At 44.0% G+C, this 21,252-nt stretch overlaps 1 protein-coding gene across 1 annotated transcript; it reads left to right on the top strand.

The window, feature by feature from the left end:
* The first annotated feature begins 10,471 nt into the window (after positions 1-10,471).
* Positions 10,472-19,786, top strand: LOC139321267 (phospholipase A2 inhibitor and Ly6/PLAUR domain-containing protein-like). Its single transcript, XM_070949934.1, has 6 exons — positions 10,472-10,504; positions 13,793-13,898; positions 14,558-14,656; positions 15,851-16,018; positions 17,181-17,324; positions 19,287-19,786. The coding sequence occupies exons 2-6, from the start codon at positions 13,859-13,861 to the stop codon at positions 19,502-19,504; spliced, it is 669 nt and encodes a 222-aa protein (XP_070806035.1). The 5' UTR covers positions 10,472-10,504; positions 13,793-13,858; the 3' UTR covers positions 19,505-19,786.
* The last annotated feature ends 1,466 nt before the right edge of the window (positions 19,787-21,252 follow it).

The raw sequence follows: 21,252 nt of genomic DNA, 5'->3' as shown, positions 1-21,252 counted from the left end.
AACAGTTCCAAAAAAACAAACAGAATTTATTAAAACAGCTGAGAATTAACTCATTCTCAGCGTATTCCAAATTAAATAAAAGCAAAGTTCTCAAAACGCCATTCTTCAGTTTATCTCTGACCTTGGGATAATTAGGCAAATTGCCAAAGGCTTTTCTTGGCAACAGTTCAGGAACAGAAGACGCTGACAAGAAAGAAATACATCCAAACACAAAGCAAATCTCTCAACGGTTGTTTTCCGGCAAAGACGCTAAGAGCCGTTGCTGGTCTTTTAAGCCTACCATAAGCTTTCCAATCATCTCTTGGCCCTACTCCCGAGTCATCCTCTCTGCTTTAGCTGCTCCTGCCTTCTGGCAGCTCTTCTCATACGTGCACTAGGAACAGGCTCCTCCTGTTCCTCTGCCTCTCTATTGTCAGCCTCTGGAGGCTCTGAAGTCCATGCATCACGCCCCGATGGCCCTGGCCCCATCTCTGCCTCTAATGCAGAACCCTCATCCGGGCCTTCCCCAGCCTCCAGGACTGGCCCATGTTCTTCCTCAGTCTCATTGCTGTCCGACTCCTCTGCCAGCTCCGCAGGCAGCTGGCAGACCACAACAGTGGGTAAGAAGGAAGGAAGGAAGGAAGGAAGGAAGGAAGGAAGGAAGGAAGGAAGGAAGGAAGGAAGGAAGGAAGGAAGGAAGGAAGGAAGGAAGGAAGGGTTACAAATTACCCAATCAAGGTTAATCACATCATGCCAAATGCTTTTAGGAAAAAGTCAACCGCCATAATCCTAACCTCTTTTTCACAACTCTTGTAACACAGTAATCTAATACATGTTGGTCAGCTGAGCGCATGGTAGAGACCAGTGTTTCCAGTTACACACCCCTGCATCATTGTGTGTCTTTGCTTCGGTTAACAATTGCGGGCGAACAAAATAAAAACATGGATTTTAGAGATAACAAATTACGAAATTGAATTAACACCTGAAGTCTTTTTACTCGGCATGATCAATAAGAATATTAGAAAGGACATAAAATACCTAATACTCCATATTATAACAGCGGCAAGATTAGCGTTGGCACAACTCTGGAAAATAGTCCGTTTGCCAACTGATCAGGAAGTAATACAGAAAATCTATGTATGCGCAGAGATGGATAAATTAACCCTAAAATTACAGGATAAGGAAGATTCAAAATACTTTAAAATATGGAATAGCTGGTACCAGTGGATAAGTCAGAAAGAGGGAATGCTTAAAGATGAAAGTTAGGAGAAATCAATGTAAATAAACAACTGCACTGTCAGAGAGATATAGAAGGAAATAAGTCACTGTGCGTATGTATATATGTATATATAACATTAGAAAGTAGTTAATAGATGAAGTTGAGCATTATATATGTATCGTATATGTATATGTAATGTGTGTGTTTGATTAAGAGAAACTTGTTCAGTTTTTCTTATAATTGTTTTAAATGTCTTTTTTAAATACGAATAAAGTTTGTTATTAAAAAAAAAAAAAACAATTGCGGGCGAGGGAAATTATTTTGACCAGCAAGTGGGTAAACACCTTGTGTTTGATTTCCACAAAATCTGGCCAAGTCTAAAGTCCAATTTAAAAAAAAGAATTATAGGGGCAAATATTTACATATTCTGTATGTCCAAGGAAACACAGATTTGATTTCCTTCATGCAACGAGCAGGATATTACTGTCCCAAGAAATCCCCTGTTGCACTGTTTCTCAACTTTGGCTGCTTTAAGACGCATGGAAGTCCACACCTCTTAAAGTGGCTAAGATTGAGAAACATTGCTCTATTGTATGCCTCTTGGGAAAAAAATATAAATGGGAGGCCTTGGATTTGCAAGATGGAAACAGAAGCAGAAGCTGGGACAAGTAACGGGAGCTCACCCTGTTATGCAGCACTAGGGATTCAAACCCCTGAACTGCCGACCTTTCGATCGACAAGCTCAGTGTCTTAGCCACTGAGCCACCGTGTCATATATACATATGCATATTTAGGGATATATCCACAATTACACGGGAAGAAACCCGAAATATTAACTACACACACACACACACACATATATATGTCTTTGGTTATTTGGGTCTTCTCCCACGTAAAATTGGAAGTGTCTTGGCGATGTTTCGACGAAGTCTCATTCGTCATCTTCAGGCTGGTGTTCTCGGCTTCGTGCTTCCAGGAGCAAAGCACGAAGCCGAGAACACCAGCCTGAAGATGACGAATGAGATTTCGTCGAAACGTCGCCAAGACACTTCCAATTTTACGTGGGAGAAGACCCAAATAACCAAAAACCTACATACAAACACCCGCAAAAACCTGAGAAAATATATACATATACATATACATATACATATACATATACATATACATATACATATACATATACATACATACATACATACATACATACATACATATATATATATATATATATATATATATATATATATATACATACATACATACATACATACATACATACATACATACATACATACATATAGTCCTTTTGGAGTGGGGTGGAGATTTTACAAAGCCGCATTCACATTTGATGCTTTTTCCATCCGGTTTTGGCAGCCCAATCTGGAGTTGCGGGCAGGATTTTAAAAAAAGCGAGTGAATGCCTCTTTGAGAGTGGCTTATCCCAGCCTGTGAAATGGGGCCAAAGTTCCTTCTTATCTCTTCCTTCCCTGGAGAAACGGCTGCAGAAGCTTTCCCATGGTTGCCTCCAGCATTATTCACCTACATTTTGCTTAATGCAAGAGACCCCGCCACTGTGGGAGATAAAACAAGAGCTCCACCTATGTCATTTGAGAAGTGGTTGGCCCTCGCCTTCTTTCTAAGGGCTGAGAGAAAGTGACTGGCTCAAATAAACCCCAGCTGGCTTCATGCCTGGCTTCATGCCAGAACTCATTTTCAGGACTTGTGCCTTACACACCGCACCAAACCGGATCTGTGGTTTCTCTCTGCCAGATGCATAAAAACCAAAGTTTATGCTTTAAAATAGCAGTCCCCAACATTTCAGCTTTACGGACCAGCAGTGTGGGGGGGTGTTGAGACAAGATGGCTCCACATGAGTGACGCGTCAGTGGTTGCACAGTGCAGGCAGGGGGTGTGGCCTAGTCAGCTTCCTGCACCACGGCGGGGGAGGGGGTTCACCCTCCCCAGGCTCTGGAGGCTTTCCTCGAGGGCGAAAAAGGGCTCCCCCGGGCTCCGCAGGCCCTCCGGAGGCCAGAAACAGGCACATTTCTGGACTTCTGGTACTTCCGGTAGGCCCATTTTTCACCCTCCCAGAGCCTCCACGCAGGCCCTGCACTTACCTTGCATCCAAAACGGGCTGTGTGGAGACTCCTGGGAGGGGCGGGGTGGGGAGGACGGGATCACCAGTCCTTGCAACTACCTGTCCGGCGAACCAGATTAAAATTAACATCCAATTCGCCCAAACTGGTCCGAACCGGCTGAATCCCACCTCTGCTGCCCACAGAAATGGAGCTTAGCGCGCGCATATGTTTTCCCGCCGCTCGCACAAGTGGAGCTGTGTGTCAGGGTTCCAAGTAACAAACCCAAAACAATCAAAACTCTGAGGCCTAAAGTTTCCTCAAAGTATAAATTTATTAGGAATGTCATATTGGCACAGCTGGTGAAAACCCGACTCTGAAGGACGAGGAGTTTTCCCCACCCAAATCAAAACCCCAAGTTTCTATCTCTATCTCCCCGCCCTCACGTTCCCACAGCTCCGACTGGCCTCGCTGTGGCAGCCCTGAGGATGGTCCCAAAGCGGCTTCAGGGCTGACAGTGTGTACATGTGTGCATGTACGGCAAGAGGTGGGCGGTTCTGAATGGGCCACGGCCCGGGAGTTGGGGGGGGGACCCCTGCTTTAAAACATCATGATTGTTTTAAAACACACACCGTCCGAATCACAGGCAACAATTTCTAAAGGATGGAATGGATCATTTTCAAAGCCGCTAGCAATTAATCCCAAAAGGAAATTATATGAAAGTACGCTCAAGTAACACATCTGTTTTGTGAAGGCAAAGCCGCCTGCACCGGTTGATTGCTACAGAAAGGATTGTTAGACTTTTTAAATCTAGAGAGAACCAGCCTATATAGGTTTAATTTGTCATGAAAATTACCGGGAGAGGTTTAGTTTACCCAGATTTCAAAAGAACAATTATGCGCATAGTTATGAAACTTCTTAATCACTGAGACTATGACCAATGCTTCAAGCTGTAATGTACGTACTTCATCGTTCTAAAGCCATTGTTCGGGAATAAAAGATATTGGGTGTATCCCAACTATCAGACACTGGATGGCTAAAGACAACACAGACACCAAAGAATGAGGACTCACAAGGGGTAACTACCTTTATCATAATGGACAAGGAGAAAAGTTATTTGGGTGTTTTTACAGTTCCTCGTAGCCCCTTTGCCAGTGATGGGATCAAAGGTGGGTTTCAGCAGGTTCTGACCAGTTCTGGAGAACGGGTAGCGGAAATTTTGAATAGTTCAGAGAACCGGTAGTAAAAATTCTGACTGGCCCCACCCCCATCTATTCCCTGCCTCCCAAGTCCCAGCTGATCGGGAGGAAATGGGGATTTTGCAGTATCCTTCCCCTGGAGTGGGGAGGGAATGGAGATTTTATAGTATCCTTCCCCTGCCATGCCCACCAAGCCACACCCACCAAGCCATGTCAAATTTTGAGTAGTTCAGAGAACCGGTAGCAAGTAGTTCGGAGAACCAGCAAATACCACCTCTGACTGGCCCCACCCCCATCTATGCTCTGCCTCCCGAGTCCCAGCTGATCAGGAGGAAATGGGGATTTTGCAGTAACCTTCCCCTGGAGTGGGGAGGGAATGGAGATTTTACAGTATCCTTCCCCTGCCATGCCCACCAAGCCACACCCACCAAGCCATGTCATGCCCACCAAGCCACGCCCACAAACCAGTAGTAAAAAAAATTTGAAACCCACCACTGGGTGAAATTCAACCGGTTCTGTCCGGTTCGGGCTAACCGGTAGCGCCGACTGTATTAGGCCCCGCCCACCCACCTGAATGTAATGATGTCCTATTTAGCCACGTTCTGGAGGATGTGCGCATGCGCAGAAGGCGTGCATGTGCGCAAAGAGCATGCACAGGAGGCCGAGCATGTGTGGAAGGTGGCGTGCGCACTCACATTTGCAAACCGGTTGGGAAGGTAAGTGAATCCCACTTCTGCCCTTTGCCCAGCAGGCAAGCCAAGCTTTCTGCTGAAGCAGCCTTGTTTTTCAAAAGATAAAGTAAACCTCGAGGAGTTTGATGAAAACCTGATTTGTAGACCACCATGGAGCCCAGAATTTCCATTGTTAAGAGAGAAATTTGTTCGGTGAATTCTGCCCCATTTTACGACCTTTCTCGTCACATGTGTGAAGTGAATGGCTGCAGTTCTTAAATTAGTAACACGGCGCTGAAGTGAATCTGGCTTTCCCCATTGATTTTGCTTGTCAGAAGGTTGCAAAAGGGGACCACACGACCAGGGGTGAAATGTAAAATTTGTTACCACCGGTTCTGTGGACGTGGCTTGGGGGGCGGGGGGGGCTAATGTGACTGGGTGGGCGTGGCCAACTTTCTTTTTTTTTTAACTTTTCAAAGCATTTTTTCTAATGCTTTGAAAAGCCTCTCTGCCGATCAGGCAACTCAGCTGGGATCGTCAGAGACTTTTCAAAGCATTTTTTAACCACCTCTTCAGCCAAGAGGTTGCAGAAAAAAATGCTTTGAAAAACCTCTGATGATCTCCCAGTTTCCAGCATGTGCATGTGCACCAGCCAGATGGTCTTCAGGCACGCATGCACACCAGAAACCGGAAGACCAGGTGGCCAGTGCGTATGCGTGCGCAGGAAACCAGAAGATGATCTTCCCAGCACGCACATGCGGACCATGTAGCTGCTCTTCCGGTTTCCAGCAAACACACATGCACACAGTCACTCCCATTTCAGCACTCGGTGCCGAAAAGGTTCGCCAACACTGGGGTAGACTAACAACAACTGACTATCCTTCTGCTGCATTCTCTAAACCAGGGATTCCCTGCCTTAGAAACTTTAAGAGGTATGAATTCCAGAATTCCTCAGTCAGCACGTTTACTGAAGGATTTTGTGAGTTTTGAGTGTGACACTTCATTTCTATTTTCTTCCATGGGTGGGGTAGTTAATCATCTGGGGGAAAAAGTATGAGACAATAGAGAGCAAAACGATTTTTACTTGCTTATGCCTGAGGGCGTAACAAAAGGAGTCCTAACTACTTCTAGATAATGCAAGTAGGAAATAATTAGCATGCTTTGGAGGAGGAGAAGTAAAGGAAGATGTCAATTTCTCTCCGCCATGTCCTCTTTCGGTCTGGTGGTGCATTTTACCCCCAAATTCATGGCATGTATGTGTCTAAGGGAGTTTACCGTTAGGGGTCTCCTGCAATACATGCAGAGGTTAAAAAAAAATTATCTTCAGGGCATTTGTCACAAGATGGGGGATCTGGCCAAAGCTTGCCTCCAGCCTTCCCTTTCCTGGAAAGCCAGCATGACGCCCAAATGGCCAATGAATTGGCTACTGGCTACTGACAACCTGATCAGAATAACAGAAGAGATGGAAGGGACTTGGGAGGTCTTCTAATCCAACCCCCTGCTCAAGTAGGAAACCCTGTAACATTTCTGACAAATGGCTGTCCAATTTTTTCTTAAAAACTTCCAGTGTTGGAGCATTCACAACTTCTGGGGACAAACCATTCCGCTGATTATTTATTTATATATTTATTTTGTCGCATTTCTATGCCGCCCAACTGCCAAGGGACTCTGGGCGGCTTACAACAGAGAATAAAACAATGCAACAATATCCTATACAAAAGTTAAAAGAAGACATTAAAACGTTAAAACATTAAAACACATACACTCCAATTTGTGGCCGGGTCTCACAAGATCACTATAACGAGATCAACGGCCCCAGGCCTGTTGGAAGAGCCAGGTCTTCACCGCTTTCCGGAAGGCCAATAGGGTGGAGGCGGTCCGGACTTCAGGAGGTAACTGGTTCCAGAGATCTGGGGCAGCTACAGAGAAGGCCCTTCCCCCCCCCCCGCGTGCCCGCCAGCTGACATTGTTTAGCTGATGGGACCCGGAGGAGACCGACTCTGTGGGATCTTACCAGTCGCTGGGAGCTATGTGGTAGAAGGCGGTCTCGAAGATAGCCTGGTCCTGAGCCATGTAGGGCTTTAAAGGTAATAACCAACACCTTGAATTGCACCCGGAGACCGATAGGGAGCCAGTGCGGCTCACAGAGAATTGGTGTAATGTGGGGGTATCTAGGTGCACCCACTATAACTCGTGTGGCTGCATTCTGGACCACCTGTAGTCTCCGAACACTTTTCAAGGGTAGCCCCATGTAGAGCATGTTGTAATAGTCCAACCATGAGGTGACAAGGGCATGAGTGACTGTGAGGGGAGCCTCCTGATCCAAGTAGGGTCGCAATTGGTGCACCAGACTGTGCAAAGGTCCCCCTAGCTACAGCTGTCAGATGTTGTTCCAATCTCAGCTGTGAGTCTAGAAGGACACCCAAATTGTGAGCCCGTTCTGAGGGGGGCACTTTCTCTCCCCCCAGAACCAAGGATGGACAATCGACATAGTCTTTAGGGGCCAATACCCAGAGCCATTCGGTCTTGTCTGAGTTAAGTCTGAGCCTGTTGACTCCCATCCAGATCCTCACAGCCTCCAGGCACCGGCACATCACATCTACTGCCTCACTGAACTGACGATTAATTGTTCCATCTATCAGGAAGTTTCTCCTTAGTTTTACGTTGCTTCTCTCCTTGATTAGTTTCCATCCATTGCTTCTTCTCCAGCGTTCAGGTGCTCTGGAGAATAGCTTGACTCCCTCTTCTTTGTGGCAGCCCCTCAGATATTGGAACGCTGCTATCATGTCACCCCGTAGTCCTTCTTTTCATTAGACTAGACATACCCAATTCCTGCCACCGTTCTTCATACTTTTTTTTAATTTATAATTTTATTATAACATATATATGACATTCACATAACATACAACATATACATATCTCTTTTAAACATTGTTTCTTCGTGGTCTTCTTTCTATTATTTTATCTTTCCTCCCCTATGTCTTCATTTCTTTTTTTCTTTTTCCCATTGTCCTTTCCCCCCCCTTTGATTACAATATGTTTTTTAGCTTTAATAAGCTTAACTTTATACATTTCTCTACAATTATTATACACATATTTTAATTATATCTTTAATATTATACATTTCTATATTCTTGTTATATAAAAATTTACTGTTTGTTTTTGTCCGTTTCTATACATTTTTATTCCGCTCCATACATTTGTTATGTATATATTTTATACTAATTTTTTCCCCTGATAGTTATTATTCTTTATTTCTCACCTTAAGCCATTTATACCATTTATTCCATATTCTATAATAATCTGTCTCTTCTTTTTCTTAAATTTCTTTTGTTAATTTATCCATCTCAGCACATTCTATAATCTTATTTATCAATCATTCTTCATATGTTTTAATCTTCAGTCTCCAGGTGAAAAAGTATCTTCAGGGTATTTGTCACAAGATGAGGAACCGGGCCAAAACTTACCTCCACCCATTCGCTTTCCTGGAAAGCCAGCAGTCTATCAATGCAGCTGATGAATTGGCTACTGACAGCCTGATCCGTTTACCTCATAAGATGTCTAACTGCCTTACCCAATCTGGGTGTCTTTGGAATGTGTGGTCCAACATCCATAATTTCCCAGCAAGTAAGGCCATCTTCCGGGAGTTGGAACCTATTTCTGTGTATAAGAGCCTTGATCTTAACTTGGCCTCAAACAAGGCATCTTTGCTCAAGCAGGATCTGATATGTTTATATCTATTTATTTGATTCCTATCCTGCCTTTCGATCAGCTCAAGGAGCATCTTCAGAGGTGATATTCAGCCGGTTCAGACCGGTTTGCCCGAACCGGTAGCGGAAATTGCTGGTGCCTGCCCACCACCCACCTGCCCTGGCTCTATGTCGTCCTATTGAGGCACATTTTTGAGGCCGGGCGCATGCACAGAAGGCACGCACGTGAGCAAAGCACATGCACAAAAGGCCGGGTGCATGTGCGGAAGGCAGGCATACACTCAAACCAGTAGCACCATAATGTGGAACCCACCGCTGGGCATCTTCCTATTTTCCCCCACAATAACCCTGTATGAGGTAGGCAGAAGAACTTGCTGTATCTCTTCTGAATTTTCTTCTGGTCCTGCACAAACAGAAGCTTCAAGACTAAGGAGAGATGGCCACATGCTAGCCAGGGAATTCTGGGAGTTGACGTCCACACATTTTTTAAAAGATGCTAAGGTTAAGAAACACTGGTCTGGGATAAGCTGAGGTTTCCTGCTCTAGGCAGGGGTTTGGCCTTTGATTCCATTCTTTTCATTATTAGAACACAAAAAATTCCATACTTTTGCAATGGCAGGAGGATGGATAGATAGATAGATAGATAGATAGATAGATAGATAGATAGATAGATAGATAGATAGATAGATAGATAGATAGATAGAAAGGTAGGTAGGTAGGTAGGTAGATAGATAGATAGATAGATAGATAGATAGATAGATAGATAGATAGATAGATAGATAGATAGATAGAGAGAATTCTTTATTGGCAAGTGTGATTGGACATACAAGGAATTTGTCTTTGGTGCATAGGCTCTCAGTGTACATAAAAAGAAAAGATACATTCATCAAGAATCATAATGTACAACACTTAATGATAGTCATAGGGTACAAATAAGCAATCAAATCATACTAGGAAACAATCAATATAAATCGTAAGAATACAAGCAACAAGTTACAGTCATACAGTCCAGGGGTATTTAGTCCAGTCCACTATTTACCTTTACTACTGGTTTGCAGCGGGGCCACACGCGTGCTCTTCTGCGCATGCGCAGAAGCATTTTGATGATGTCGGGGTCAGTGGGCGGAGCCTCCCACTGGTTTTACTACCGGTTCTATAGAACCGGTGCGAACTGAGGACAACCCACCACTGATACAGTCGCAAGTGGGAGGAGATGGGTGATAGGAACGATGACAAGATTAATAGTAATAGTAATGCAGTCTTAGTGAATAGTTTGACAGTGTTGAGGAAATTATTTGTTTAGCAGAGCGATGGCGTTTGGGAAAAACGTTCTTGTGTCTAGTTGTTCTAGTAAACCAGAGAGTACTGCCGATCAATACTTAGAAACCTAGTGCGTTTACCAATGCCTGTGCCTTTCGCCGTCTTCTATAGCTGCCTTTTAAGAAGTACATCTCCCAGACCAGCACGCTAACCAGAAGTACACCTCAACATGAATCATTCGTTTGCCCCACTATGTTACCTTGTTTATTTTAATCTCATATCCGCTCCGCCCATCCAAATATAAAGAGGCACCAGAACGACTGTGCCCTTGTTTTGCCTATAAGCATCGTACCACAAAAGTTATCAACGAGCCAGAGAGAAAATCAAACAGGTAAGAGAGGAATTTATATATTCACAGTGTTCAGTCTTTTCAATTTGCGCCTGGGATTGCTCAAGTGGAGCTATGCTTATGAAGGAAACTGATTTGATTCGGCTCTTCTCTGTTGTGTAGACGAAGTTTGGTGATTTTCTTGGGAGGGGAGAGAAATACCATTTGTGGGGGGTTTTTTTGCTACCTTGGCCTGAGTATTCCTGGCTCTTGGAATCACTATGGATGAGGCCAGGAAATAGGAAAAGTTTAGGTAACCCAATAATGCCCTGGTAGTGACCGATGGGAATTTTGAAGTCCTAGATATCTTAGAGAGCTTCATTTTCTTCCATCATTCCTCATGGACTTCTTTGAGGAAGGATTGCAAAAGTTGTGGATTCACTCAAGGTGCCAAGTTTTACTTCAACCCCGCAGTGAAATAAGTTTTAAGCATTTGCAGATTTACTTACTCCTTTGTGTATTTATTTCGTTTCTTGTGCCACATCTCACCAGCTTTCTCCATCTTGTGAGATTTCTACATTTTGGGGAAGGAGGCAACTGGGACATTACATGAAGTGATATAATACTGGATCTGGCTCAATTCATACATTTGCAGCTGTTGCTTTCATATTTTTCTCTAATTTGCATAGAGAAAAAAGGTACACCTGCCTAGGGAACAAAGAAACATCTCTCATCTTCTCAAAGACATCCCTTTTTTTTCAACCTGTAGGCATAGCTACTACCTTAGCGCTCATTCTAATTGCTTCCTGCTGGATATGATCTATTGTTTTACATTTGCATGTTGTGGACCTTTAAAGCACAGTGTGTTTGTTCTAGTTGAAGATATCTTGAAACAAGATATAGTCACTCCATCAGCTGCTGTTTTATGTTAAAAAAAAAACAGCACTGGGACTGATATCTCCCACCTCCTTATTTGTGCAAAATAGTCCAGACTTTAAAGAGAAGAATTAAAACTAAACACCGACACCATTTGAATAATTCATAATGGCACCAAAATGGCTTTTTATAGCAAAATGCAAGATTGTTATCTCTACCTCCATTCTAGACTGGAATTAAAGGAAGGTGCCAGAAGGTTTTTTTAAAACAAACAAACCCTGCTTTGCCCCTTGTTAGAGGTGTTTAAAAATGTGTTTGAAAATATTAAAAGCAAGGTATTAAAAATGGCAGCACTAATAGGAAAAAAAATATTGATAAATGGCAGTTATATAGTGAAGTGGGTAGGCGGATTAAAAAAAAAAACACCCTTCTAGATACATTCTGATGACTCAAAGAAAGCTAACCAACAAAAAAGATTATACAATACTACCATGTTTCCCCAAAAATAAAACCTATCCTGAAAATAAGCCCTAGGTTGATTTTTACATATGCACCCAATATAAGCCCTACCCCCTAAATAAGCCCCGCCCACTCCATTGCACCTGGTTACATAGGGTGGGGCAAGGCGCACAGGTAAAAATCAAGCTAGGGTTGATGGGGATGGGGGAGGAGCTGCTTACCTTCAGACAGTTGCAGCCAGGCCTTGCACACCAAGACACATGCCTTGCCCACTTCTTCTGCAGCCGCTTGCTGCTGCTTGCGCGCATCACTTCCGACCTCCGTTTTGCCATCAGAGGTGCCATCAGAGCTCGTTTCTCAGCTGCAGAGGCCTTTCCTGAAGGCCCCTGATGGTGATACAGAGGCTGAGGCACCGTGCACGAGCAGCAGCAAGCAGTAACAGAAGTGGGCCAGCAGCTGCCACATGGGCTCCTGCTGGGCAGGACAGTCGATGCCACCACCGTGAGGTGAGACAGTAGAAGACATTCCCCAAAAATAAGACCTAATGCCTCTTTTGGAGGGGGGGGGAAAGACCGGGTCTTATTTGCAGGGAAACACGAGTACTGATGGGATTATAAAATTAATTGAGTCTTCATAAAATACAGCAGTCTTTCAATTCTTGAAGGACTGCCACACAGGGAAGAGGGTGTAGGGTTTTTTTTTCCTCCCTAGCACTCAAGAATCCGACAAGAAGTCACAAAAAATTGAAGCTATATATATAGAGAGAGATTCAAACTTGGTAAGGTGGCATCTCCTGATCATAGCCATTATGAAGCAATTGGAGAACCAACCTCCTGGAGTTGTGGTGGCTTCATCATTGGGAGTTTTGAAGCAAAGTTTGGATAGCTAATGCTTTGAAATTGTGCTTCTCAACCTTGGCAACTTTAAGATGTGTGGACTTCAACTCCCAGAATTCCCCAGGCAGCCTTGCTTCTCAGCAATTTTAAGAAGTGTGGACTTCACCTCACAGAATTCTGCAGTCAGCGAAGGGATTCTCTCAGGAGTGAAATCCAGCAGGTTCTGACAGGTTCTGGAGAATTGGTAGCGGAAATTTTGAGTAGTTCAGAGAACCTGTAGTGGAAATTTTGAGTAGTTTGGAGAACCGACAAATACCACTTCTGGCTGGCCCCAGAGTTGGGTGGAAATGGAGATTTTGCAATATCCTTCCCCCAGGAGTGGGGAGGGAATGGAGATTTTGCAGTATCCTTCCCCTGGAGTGGGGTGGGAATGGAGATTTTGCAATATCCTTTCCCTGCCATGCCCACCAAGCCACACCCACAGAACCGGCAGTAAAAAAATTTGGATTTCACCACTGGATTCTCTGTAGGTTTGAAATTCAATTTTTGTCAACAGCCTCATAATTCTCCAACTCTTGCCTAGTTTCTCTGCCAAGGCATCAATCCCAGATACAACCAACCTGGCTTCCTGAAGCAAGTTCCAGGATTCCCCCTTTCCAATCAGGTCTACAAATCGGGAGTTTCTTGGTGGTCTGCCATTCGTGTAGCCACCAATTCTGACCCTCTTCCCTTTTCAGAAATCAGCCAGGGTCAGCCAGGACAAGCATATATATTTAATTTCATTTACATTTGTACAGTATTTGTATTAAAATTCAGCCGCATTTAGTTTTCCCTATGGCCCTCAGCCAAAACTAAAGTGCCCGATGACAGACAGAAATTGTCATTTACGGTGCGGAAGACTAGGCTGTGAAGAATTGGGAAATGTCTAAGCCATCATGAATAGAAGGTAGTTTCTATTTCCTCCACTGTAATTTTACACCTTTGAAGCAATGTTTCTCCCAAATATACTCATTATTTTTCCAGTCAGAGAATTTTAGAAATCGTATCCAGAAAAAAAAAAAAAAACGCTATCCAACTCACGATTCACCAGTTTCACGAGCTGGCCTCCAAGTTTCCATTTGTTCATTTGCCATATTAATTCTCTCTTGCTCTTTCTTCCTAACAAATGTCTAACCTGAAGAAATTCGTTGTCGGAACAGTTATCTCTGTGCAAGCCAAAAAAATTCTCCATTCCCAGAAAAAAAAAATGAAGTATCTTCTTCTTTTCACTGCTTTGATCGCTACAGGTAAGTCCAGTAAATATTTGGATCATAGCCTTTGGGCTGGGTGGGCGGAAGGCAAAGTGTGATGAAATTGTAATCCGCTGTAATTTGGAGATTATTGATTGATTAACATTAAAAATATGTTGGGATCCTTGGTGTTCTCTGAGCTTGCTGGCTTTCTTACAGATGTTTCATTACCCTGATAAAGTGCCTGATGGTGTTACCTATCTGGGTAATGAGCGACCAGTGTATTGGCCATAGCAGTAGCACTTAGACTTATATACCGCTTCACAGTGCTTTATAGCCCTCTCTAAGCGGTTTAGAGAGTCAGCCTATTTCCCCCAACAATCTGGGTCCTCATTTTACCGACCTCGGAAGGATGGAAGGCTGAGTCAACCTTGAGCCTGGTGAGATCTGAACTGCCAAATTGCAGGCAGTTGGCAGTCAGCAGAAGTAGCCTGCAGTACCGCACTCTAACCACTGTGCCACCGCAGCTCATTGACACATAAATGATGCATAAACCATGATTAGGACAAGTTTTTACAGGGTCAGAGAGGATGCACTGGTCACCATTCCTTGGAAAAAAGAATTAGTTCTGAAAGCATAAATAAATAAATCATTATGTATTTCAATTCAAAATTATTGCTATTTTATTCTTCTTTTTTTTTCCCCACCCAAAACAGCAAATGCCCTTAACTGCCAATGTTCTACATGTGGTGCCCAAAAAACTTGTAAAGTCGAAACGGGGCAATGTTATTCAATCGAGAGGGAAATCGCTACCGGTAAATGCTGACACTTCCTATTTGCTTTTCTGAATAACTACTTCTAGGAACTTTCTCAATTGAAAGAGAGGGAAGGAGGGAGGGAAAGAGGAAGAAAGGAGAGGAGAGAAAGAGAAGAAGGAAAAGAGAGGGAGGGGAGAGGAAAGAAAGAAAGAAAGAAAGAAAGAAAGAAAGAAAGAAAGAAAGAAAGAAAGAAAGAAAGAAAGAAAGAAAGAAAGAAAGAAAAAAGAAAGAAAGAAAGAAAGAAAGGTGGGAAGCAGAAGAGAAAGGAAGAGAGGATGAGAAGAGGAGAATTTTCCAGCGTCCACAATTGTCTGGCATTTGCCCAATCTCCTGGAAAAGTCTCATTTTGGATGGTGTTTAAGCATCATGGCCAGAAAAATGTGGCTGAAAATGTCCTTGAGCTTACCTTTCCATAATGTCAGGAGATTGTGAAAATTTATACCACGTTTAATTGTTGGGAAACTCATCCTGGTCTCTGTAGACCTAAAAGGTGAATGCCCCAGCTCAGCTCCACCGTGCATACGTGTGTGCCTCCAGCTGATTTTCGGGTCTCTGCTACGCATGCGTGGGGGCAGGGCACATGCGGGAGATGTGCATGCATGTGGGGAGGCAGGGGTGAGCATGGAGGGGTGTCACATGTGCATTGCATTATGGGTTATAAGTGCAGGGAGGCCTACTAGGCCCAAAACGGGGCACGGGGGGAATGTGGCAGTGGTGGGTTGCCCCCGGCTCGGACCGGTTCACAAGAACCGGTAGTAAAACCGGCGGGAGGCCCCGCCCACTGCCCCAGATGTCGTCATCGGCAATCTGCGCATGTGCAGAAGCAAGGCTCATGTGCAGGGGGCGGGGGTGCATGGGGGGTGTGCACATTGCATTATGGGTGTGGGCACTTTCAACGCACGACAGCAAAAAGGTTAGCCATCACTGCTATAGAGCTTCTCAATCATCTCTAGGTCAAGGTGTTTTTCAAAAGACAATTGGATTTTCTTGGCTTTTCTCCCTGAAAACGTTTCTCTTCTCATCCCAGAAGCTTTTTTGAGAAACGTTTTCAAGGTGGGGGGGGGAAACCCAAGGAAGTCCAGTTGCCATTTGTAAAGCACCCTTGGGACTACCGAGCAGTGCTTTCAACAAACGCTAACAGTTGCCTTTTCAGCTCCTTCGTAACACAGTTTTCCTCCCCTTTCTCCACAGGGAAGGACAAGCCAGTTAAAGTAACAATTAAAGGCTGCCAGGACAACAAAGTGGATCCAGATATCTGCAAACAGGGATTTATCCTCATGTCCTCTGAGAAGGATTTTTATCTGATGAGCAATATTACATGCTGTGATAAAGATTTGTGCAATAAAGATCTCAATGCAAGTAGGTGGCATTTGTTTGTTTTTTTAAATCGGCTTTTATTTGCATTCCCCCCCCCTCCGATTCCCATTTCATACAGCCCCCATTTTAATAGCAATCTCTCTGGATGGAATTCTTACTGCATAGTTAGGTGACTGTCTTTATAATGCACCAGGTAAACTCCCAAGGGACATCAGGCTTAAATGTCTAAATTGTCCATTAAAATGTCTGAATGCAAGGGCTATCAACAGATTCGAACTCAATGTAATTCGCTCTAATCTTGATTGTAGGAAACATTTATTAGTTCGTTTTATATGCCGCCCTTTTCCGGAGACTCAGGGCGGCTTACAACGCGTTAAGCAATAGCCTTCATATTTTTGTATATACCTGCTTAGTAGGGCTTTCGGCCCACCCCGAACGGTGTTCTATTTTATACAAAGTCAGCTTATTGCCCCCACAAACCGGGTCCTCATTTTACCTACCTTCGAAAGGATGGAAGGCTGAGTCAACCTTGAGCCTGGTGAGATTTGAACTTGCAGTAATTGCAGGCAGCTGGTGTTACTTAACAGTGCTTTAGTCTGCTGCGCCACCAAGACTTCTGCAATAGAGTAGTAAATGTCTGGAACACTCTACCTGATCCTGTGGTTAGTCTCGCTATTCTCCATATCTTTTACCTTAAACTGTCTACCGTGGACCTTTCATGTTTCTTGAGAGGTCCCTAAGCATAAGCGCACCAGCGTGCCTTCTGACCCTATCCTACTTTTCCCATTTATATGTACACATTTTATGTGTTTATGGCTATGTTTTGCTTATTTATTTCCTTTTATTTGTGCCAATTTTTTTTCATGTGTCCATGTCTATGTCTATACTGTTACTTGTTTCCTTGTACTTGTTGACAAATAAATAAATAAATAAATAATAATAATAACCACCTCAGGAAATTAGACCTAAATATCCATTCCATCTAAACCAGAGATCACACCTCCAGCTGGTGATTCAGAACAGGCCCCGTTCCATTGTGCAGAGAATAAATATCTGTCCTTCTACAAATTTTGGGGAGTGGTATCCCCAAAAACGGAACTGGATAAGATTTCCCCTCCCAAATACCCCTGGGATAATTTTGCTCGTGGAAGTAGCGCAGAAGGTTCAGCTCCGTGCTAACTCATTGATATCTTAATTCTTGCAGCACTTGACAGGATTCTTCCCAAGAGTAATCTGGTTTGCCCATCATGCTTTGCTCGCGATAAGAATTTATGCGATGGCAAATCAATGAACTGCAACGATCTCCAGAAGAAATGCTTCAACATCAGCGGGACAGTCAACAAAAACGGTAAATCAGAAACATCCCATAGATTCATTACATTTTAATCCAGACTCTCGTCCCAAAAGCTGTACCCGCTTCTAACAGACTCGACTAAACTACAGTTGCGAGTAGAATTTCTATTGCTAAGCAAGCCGGTCATTAAATGAGGCGTGCCTGATTTTTGCCACAGTTGTTCAGGGATTTCACTGCAGTTGTTAAGTAAATCAAATGGTCATTAAGAGAAGCTGGCTTCCCCCTTTGACTTGGCTTGTCGGACACCTGGTGGGAAGGTCGCAAGTAGCGCTCACATGACCACATGACACTGCAACTCTCCTAAATATATGCCCGTTTCTAAGCACCCAAATCAATTGAACAAGAAGAAGCTGTGACAGGAGTCACTTTTTTTCAGTGCCGCTGTAACTTTGAACAGTCTCTAAGTGAATGGTTGTAAGTTGAGAACTACCTGTAGGAGAAGGAGAAACGATCCTTTAGTCTAAGTCAGGGGTATCAAACTAGATTTCTTCGAGGGCTGGATGTTCTGCCCCAGCTACAGACCCCAAAGAACGCAGCACACACAAAATCTGTACAAACCTTAGTTTTACTAAATTAAATCAGTTTTTTTTCCAAACAAAAGCTGTTAATTAACTTTCTTAACAGCCTGCAAGAATCCAAAGAATACGCGCATTTCTCGGGTGGAGATAGTATCCTATTAATTTTTGGAGGCCCTGCAGGGCTAAATAAAATAAAATAATAAAAAAAAAGAATCCAAAGAATAAATAATCGTAATCTTACTATGGTTGGCAGAAAGCCCAGAAGCAATTTGCAGAAAATTAAGATCAAGGCACGAAGGAGAGTGAACGAAGTTGTTCCCTGCAAATTGCTTCAGTCGGCATTCCTCCTTAAATAGGCTAAGGGAGTGGCCAATTAGCCCCAAGCCTTACTCTCAAGGAGACCTCCTCCTGAGGAGCCCCTCCTGCCTTTTGGCAGCTCTGTGTGCCCGTGCATCAAGAAGAGGCTCCTCCTCTTCTTCCTCTTCACTTAAGGGAACTTCTGGAGGTTCTGAAGGCCCTGGCTGAATCCCCGCCTCTGGCACCACATCTTCCCCAGCCTCCTCATTGTCTGACTCGAGTGCCAACTGCACAGGCTGCTGGCACAGCATCATACCAGCCTCCTCGCTGTCCGAATCAGCCACCAGCCACACAGGCTGCGTACGGGCCACAACACTGGATCAGCAATGTAGATCTCCGCGAGCTGGTGCAGGGTGGGGGGGAGGGCGGGGAGCAGGGGGAAAAATGGGACGGATGCCTCCTGTAGCAACCTGCTGGCCAAAATGGGGCATGGGTGGGCCACACGCAGCCCCCTGCGCCCCGTTTTTGCAGCAAAACCTGGATGGCCTCCTGCAGCACTTTGCTGGCCTCACGGGCCACGTGGAGGGTCTCACAGGGCCTCCATGTGGCCCATGCTGGCTGGGGAATTCTGGGAGTTGAAGTCCACAAGTCTTAAAGTGGCCAAAGTTGGAGACCCCTGGTTTACAGAGCCAGCATATTGCCTCTAATAATCTGGGTCTTTTATTTTACCAACCATGGAAGGATGGAAGGCTGAGTCAACTTTGAGCCGGTGAGAATCGAACTGCCGGCAGTCGGCAGAATTAGCCTGCAATACTGCTTTCTAATCACTGCGCCATCACTGCTCAGATAAAATGTGCCGACATCCCATTGGTTTTACTATCAATTCATTGATTTAGATATGTGTCAAATCAAACAAGTCAGGATCTGAGGAACTTCCGGCTAATAATAATAATAATAATAATAATAATAATAATAATAATAATAATAATAATAATAATAAAAGCACATTCACTCATCTCTAGTGAAAATTGCAGGGGATTTGGTGCACAGTTGAGCCAAATTCAACATCGCTCCTGGGGAGAAAAACATGCTAATTCTAGTCCTGTCCTCCCCCCCCCCCCCTCATCCTTTGGTTTCACAGGTTCTACTGTAGTTCAAGATTTCAATGCCAGGGGATGCGCTGTTGAAAACACCATCTTCAAAAACGGTGTCGTCCTATCCTCTGAAGACGCAACGTATGAACTTGAAAACGTCCAACTTTGGGAAGCCAAAAGTGAAAGTCAGATTTCCAGTTGCCTATCTTTTGCTATCTTTCTGCCCAGTGTCGTTTGGTTCCTACTGGACATCTCCCTATATTAATCCCCGACCTGCCAGTGTCCTCTCTACTCAAATAGGGAAAATCTCCCATGGAATTCTACCAAAGAAGGCATAAATCCGAGAATAATAATAATTGTTTTGGCTGAAGTTTTGGCTTCAGCAATTGCTGGTGCCCATGTGTCTCTCAATTGCTGGTTTGAGTCTCTTTCTCTGCGTCTCTGTCTCTCTCTCTCTTTTCTCTTTGTTCAGTCAAAAGGGATTTTAATTTATTTAATTAATGCATATCTTAAATAAGAATAGAAATGAATATTGGTGTTAAGGATGTCACGCAAGTAAAGGCATCCCAATGATATAGATACTGTTTCGTTTAATGAGCTTTTTACATAGTTGTTTGAAAAGGCTTGGTTAAGATTGGAGTAGATTAATTGGTTTAAATAATTAAGCTTCCAACGATTGAGGTAAGGCTGCAATCATCATACTGAAGAACAAAAATATATATTGAAGTGTGTTTTTTTTTTCTGATGATGTATGATTCCCATCTAAGGGGCACTCTTGTGTGCATGTGTGACAGTGTAATGGAATGCCTCTTGTAAGACAATGCCTGCCATCTTTCATTGTTTCTTCCATTTAAAAAAAAATCAACTCAAAATAAATGTGTCTGGCAATTATTATTTTTTTCCAAAAACAAATTAGCAAACTGTGTTCAGAAGTAAATATTGCTAAATCAATGGGATCTATTTTCATATAAATGGGTATATGATGCAGACAAGAATGAAGCATAGGGCTGGAAGCAGGGATGAAATCCAGCAGATTCTGACAGGTTCTGGAGAACTGGTAGTGGAAATATTGAGTAGTTCAGCGAACCGGCAAATACCACCTCTGGCTGGTCCCAGAGTGGGGTGGGAATGGAGATTTTGCAGTATCCTTCCCCTGGAATGGGGTGGGAATGGAGATTTTGCAGCATGCTTCCCCTGGAGTGGGGTGGAAATGGAGATTTTGCAGTATCCTTCCCCTGCCCACCCACCAAGCCACGCATACCATGCCACACCATGCCCACCAAGCCACGCACACAGAACTGGTAGTAAAAAAATTTGAATTTCACCACTGTCTGGAAGGGAATTTGGAGGGCTTCTGGTCTAACCCCCTGGCCAAGGCAGGAGTCTTTATTCCATCCCTGACGAATAGATAGCCTTTCTTGAAAACCATCAGCGATTATGATCCCACGACCCTGGAAGGCAAGTTGTTTCATTGACTAATTGTTCTCACTCTCAGGAAGTTTCTCCTTACTTTTAGGTTGGTTCTTTCCTTGATTAGTTTCGACCCATTGCTCCTTGTCTTGCCCTCAGTGAATCAATTGCAGGTTATCCATTATTTCCTTCTGTACCTTGGTCATGTTTTGCTTACAGAAAACTCAAGTTTTACTGATAGCTTCTAAGCAGTGGTGGGATTCAAATAATTTAACAACCGATTCTCTGTCCTAATGACCGGCTGGGTGGGCATGTCCATGGTGGCATCACTCGGCCTCCCTGCAGCCTCCTGGGAGCAAAAACAGGCCACAGAGGGGCAGCACCATACCCCCCCCCATGCCCCATTTTGGGCATAGTTGGTCTCCCTGCACTTACTTACCTGGGAGCTAAAACGGGGCGTGTGGGGACTTCTGGAAGGGATGGGGAGGGGAGGGGCCAGCCAGCAATTTAACAACCGGTTCGGCCGAAGTAGTGCGAACCGGTTGAATCCCACCACTGCTTCTAAGGGCCTGGACGACACTAGATCAAGATAAAACTTAAGCC

The sequence above is a fragment of the Pituophis catenifer genome, unplaced genomic scaffold (genome assembly GCF_029215685.1).
Source record: "Pituophis catenifer annectens isolate HBS135680 unplaced genomic scaffold, rPitCat1.0.hap2 SCAF_9, whole genome shotgun sequence".
NCBI lineage: Eukaryota > Metazoa > Chordata > Lepidosauria > Squamata > Colubridae > Pituophis > Pituophis catenifer.
This window is presented reverse-complemented; position numbering and strand designations above follow the sequence as displayed.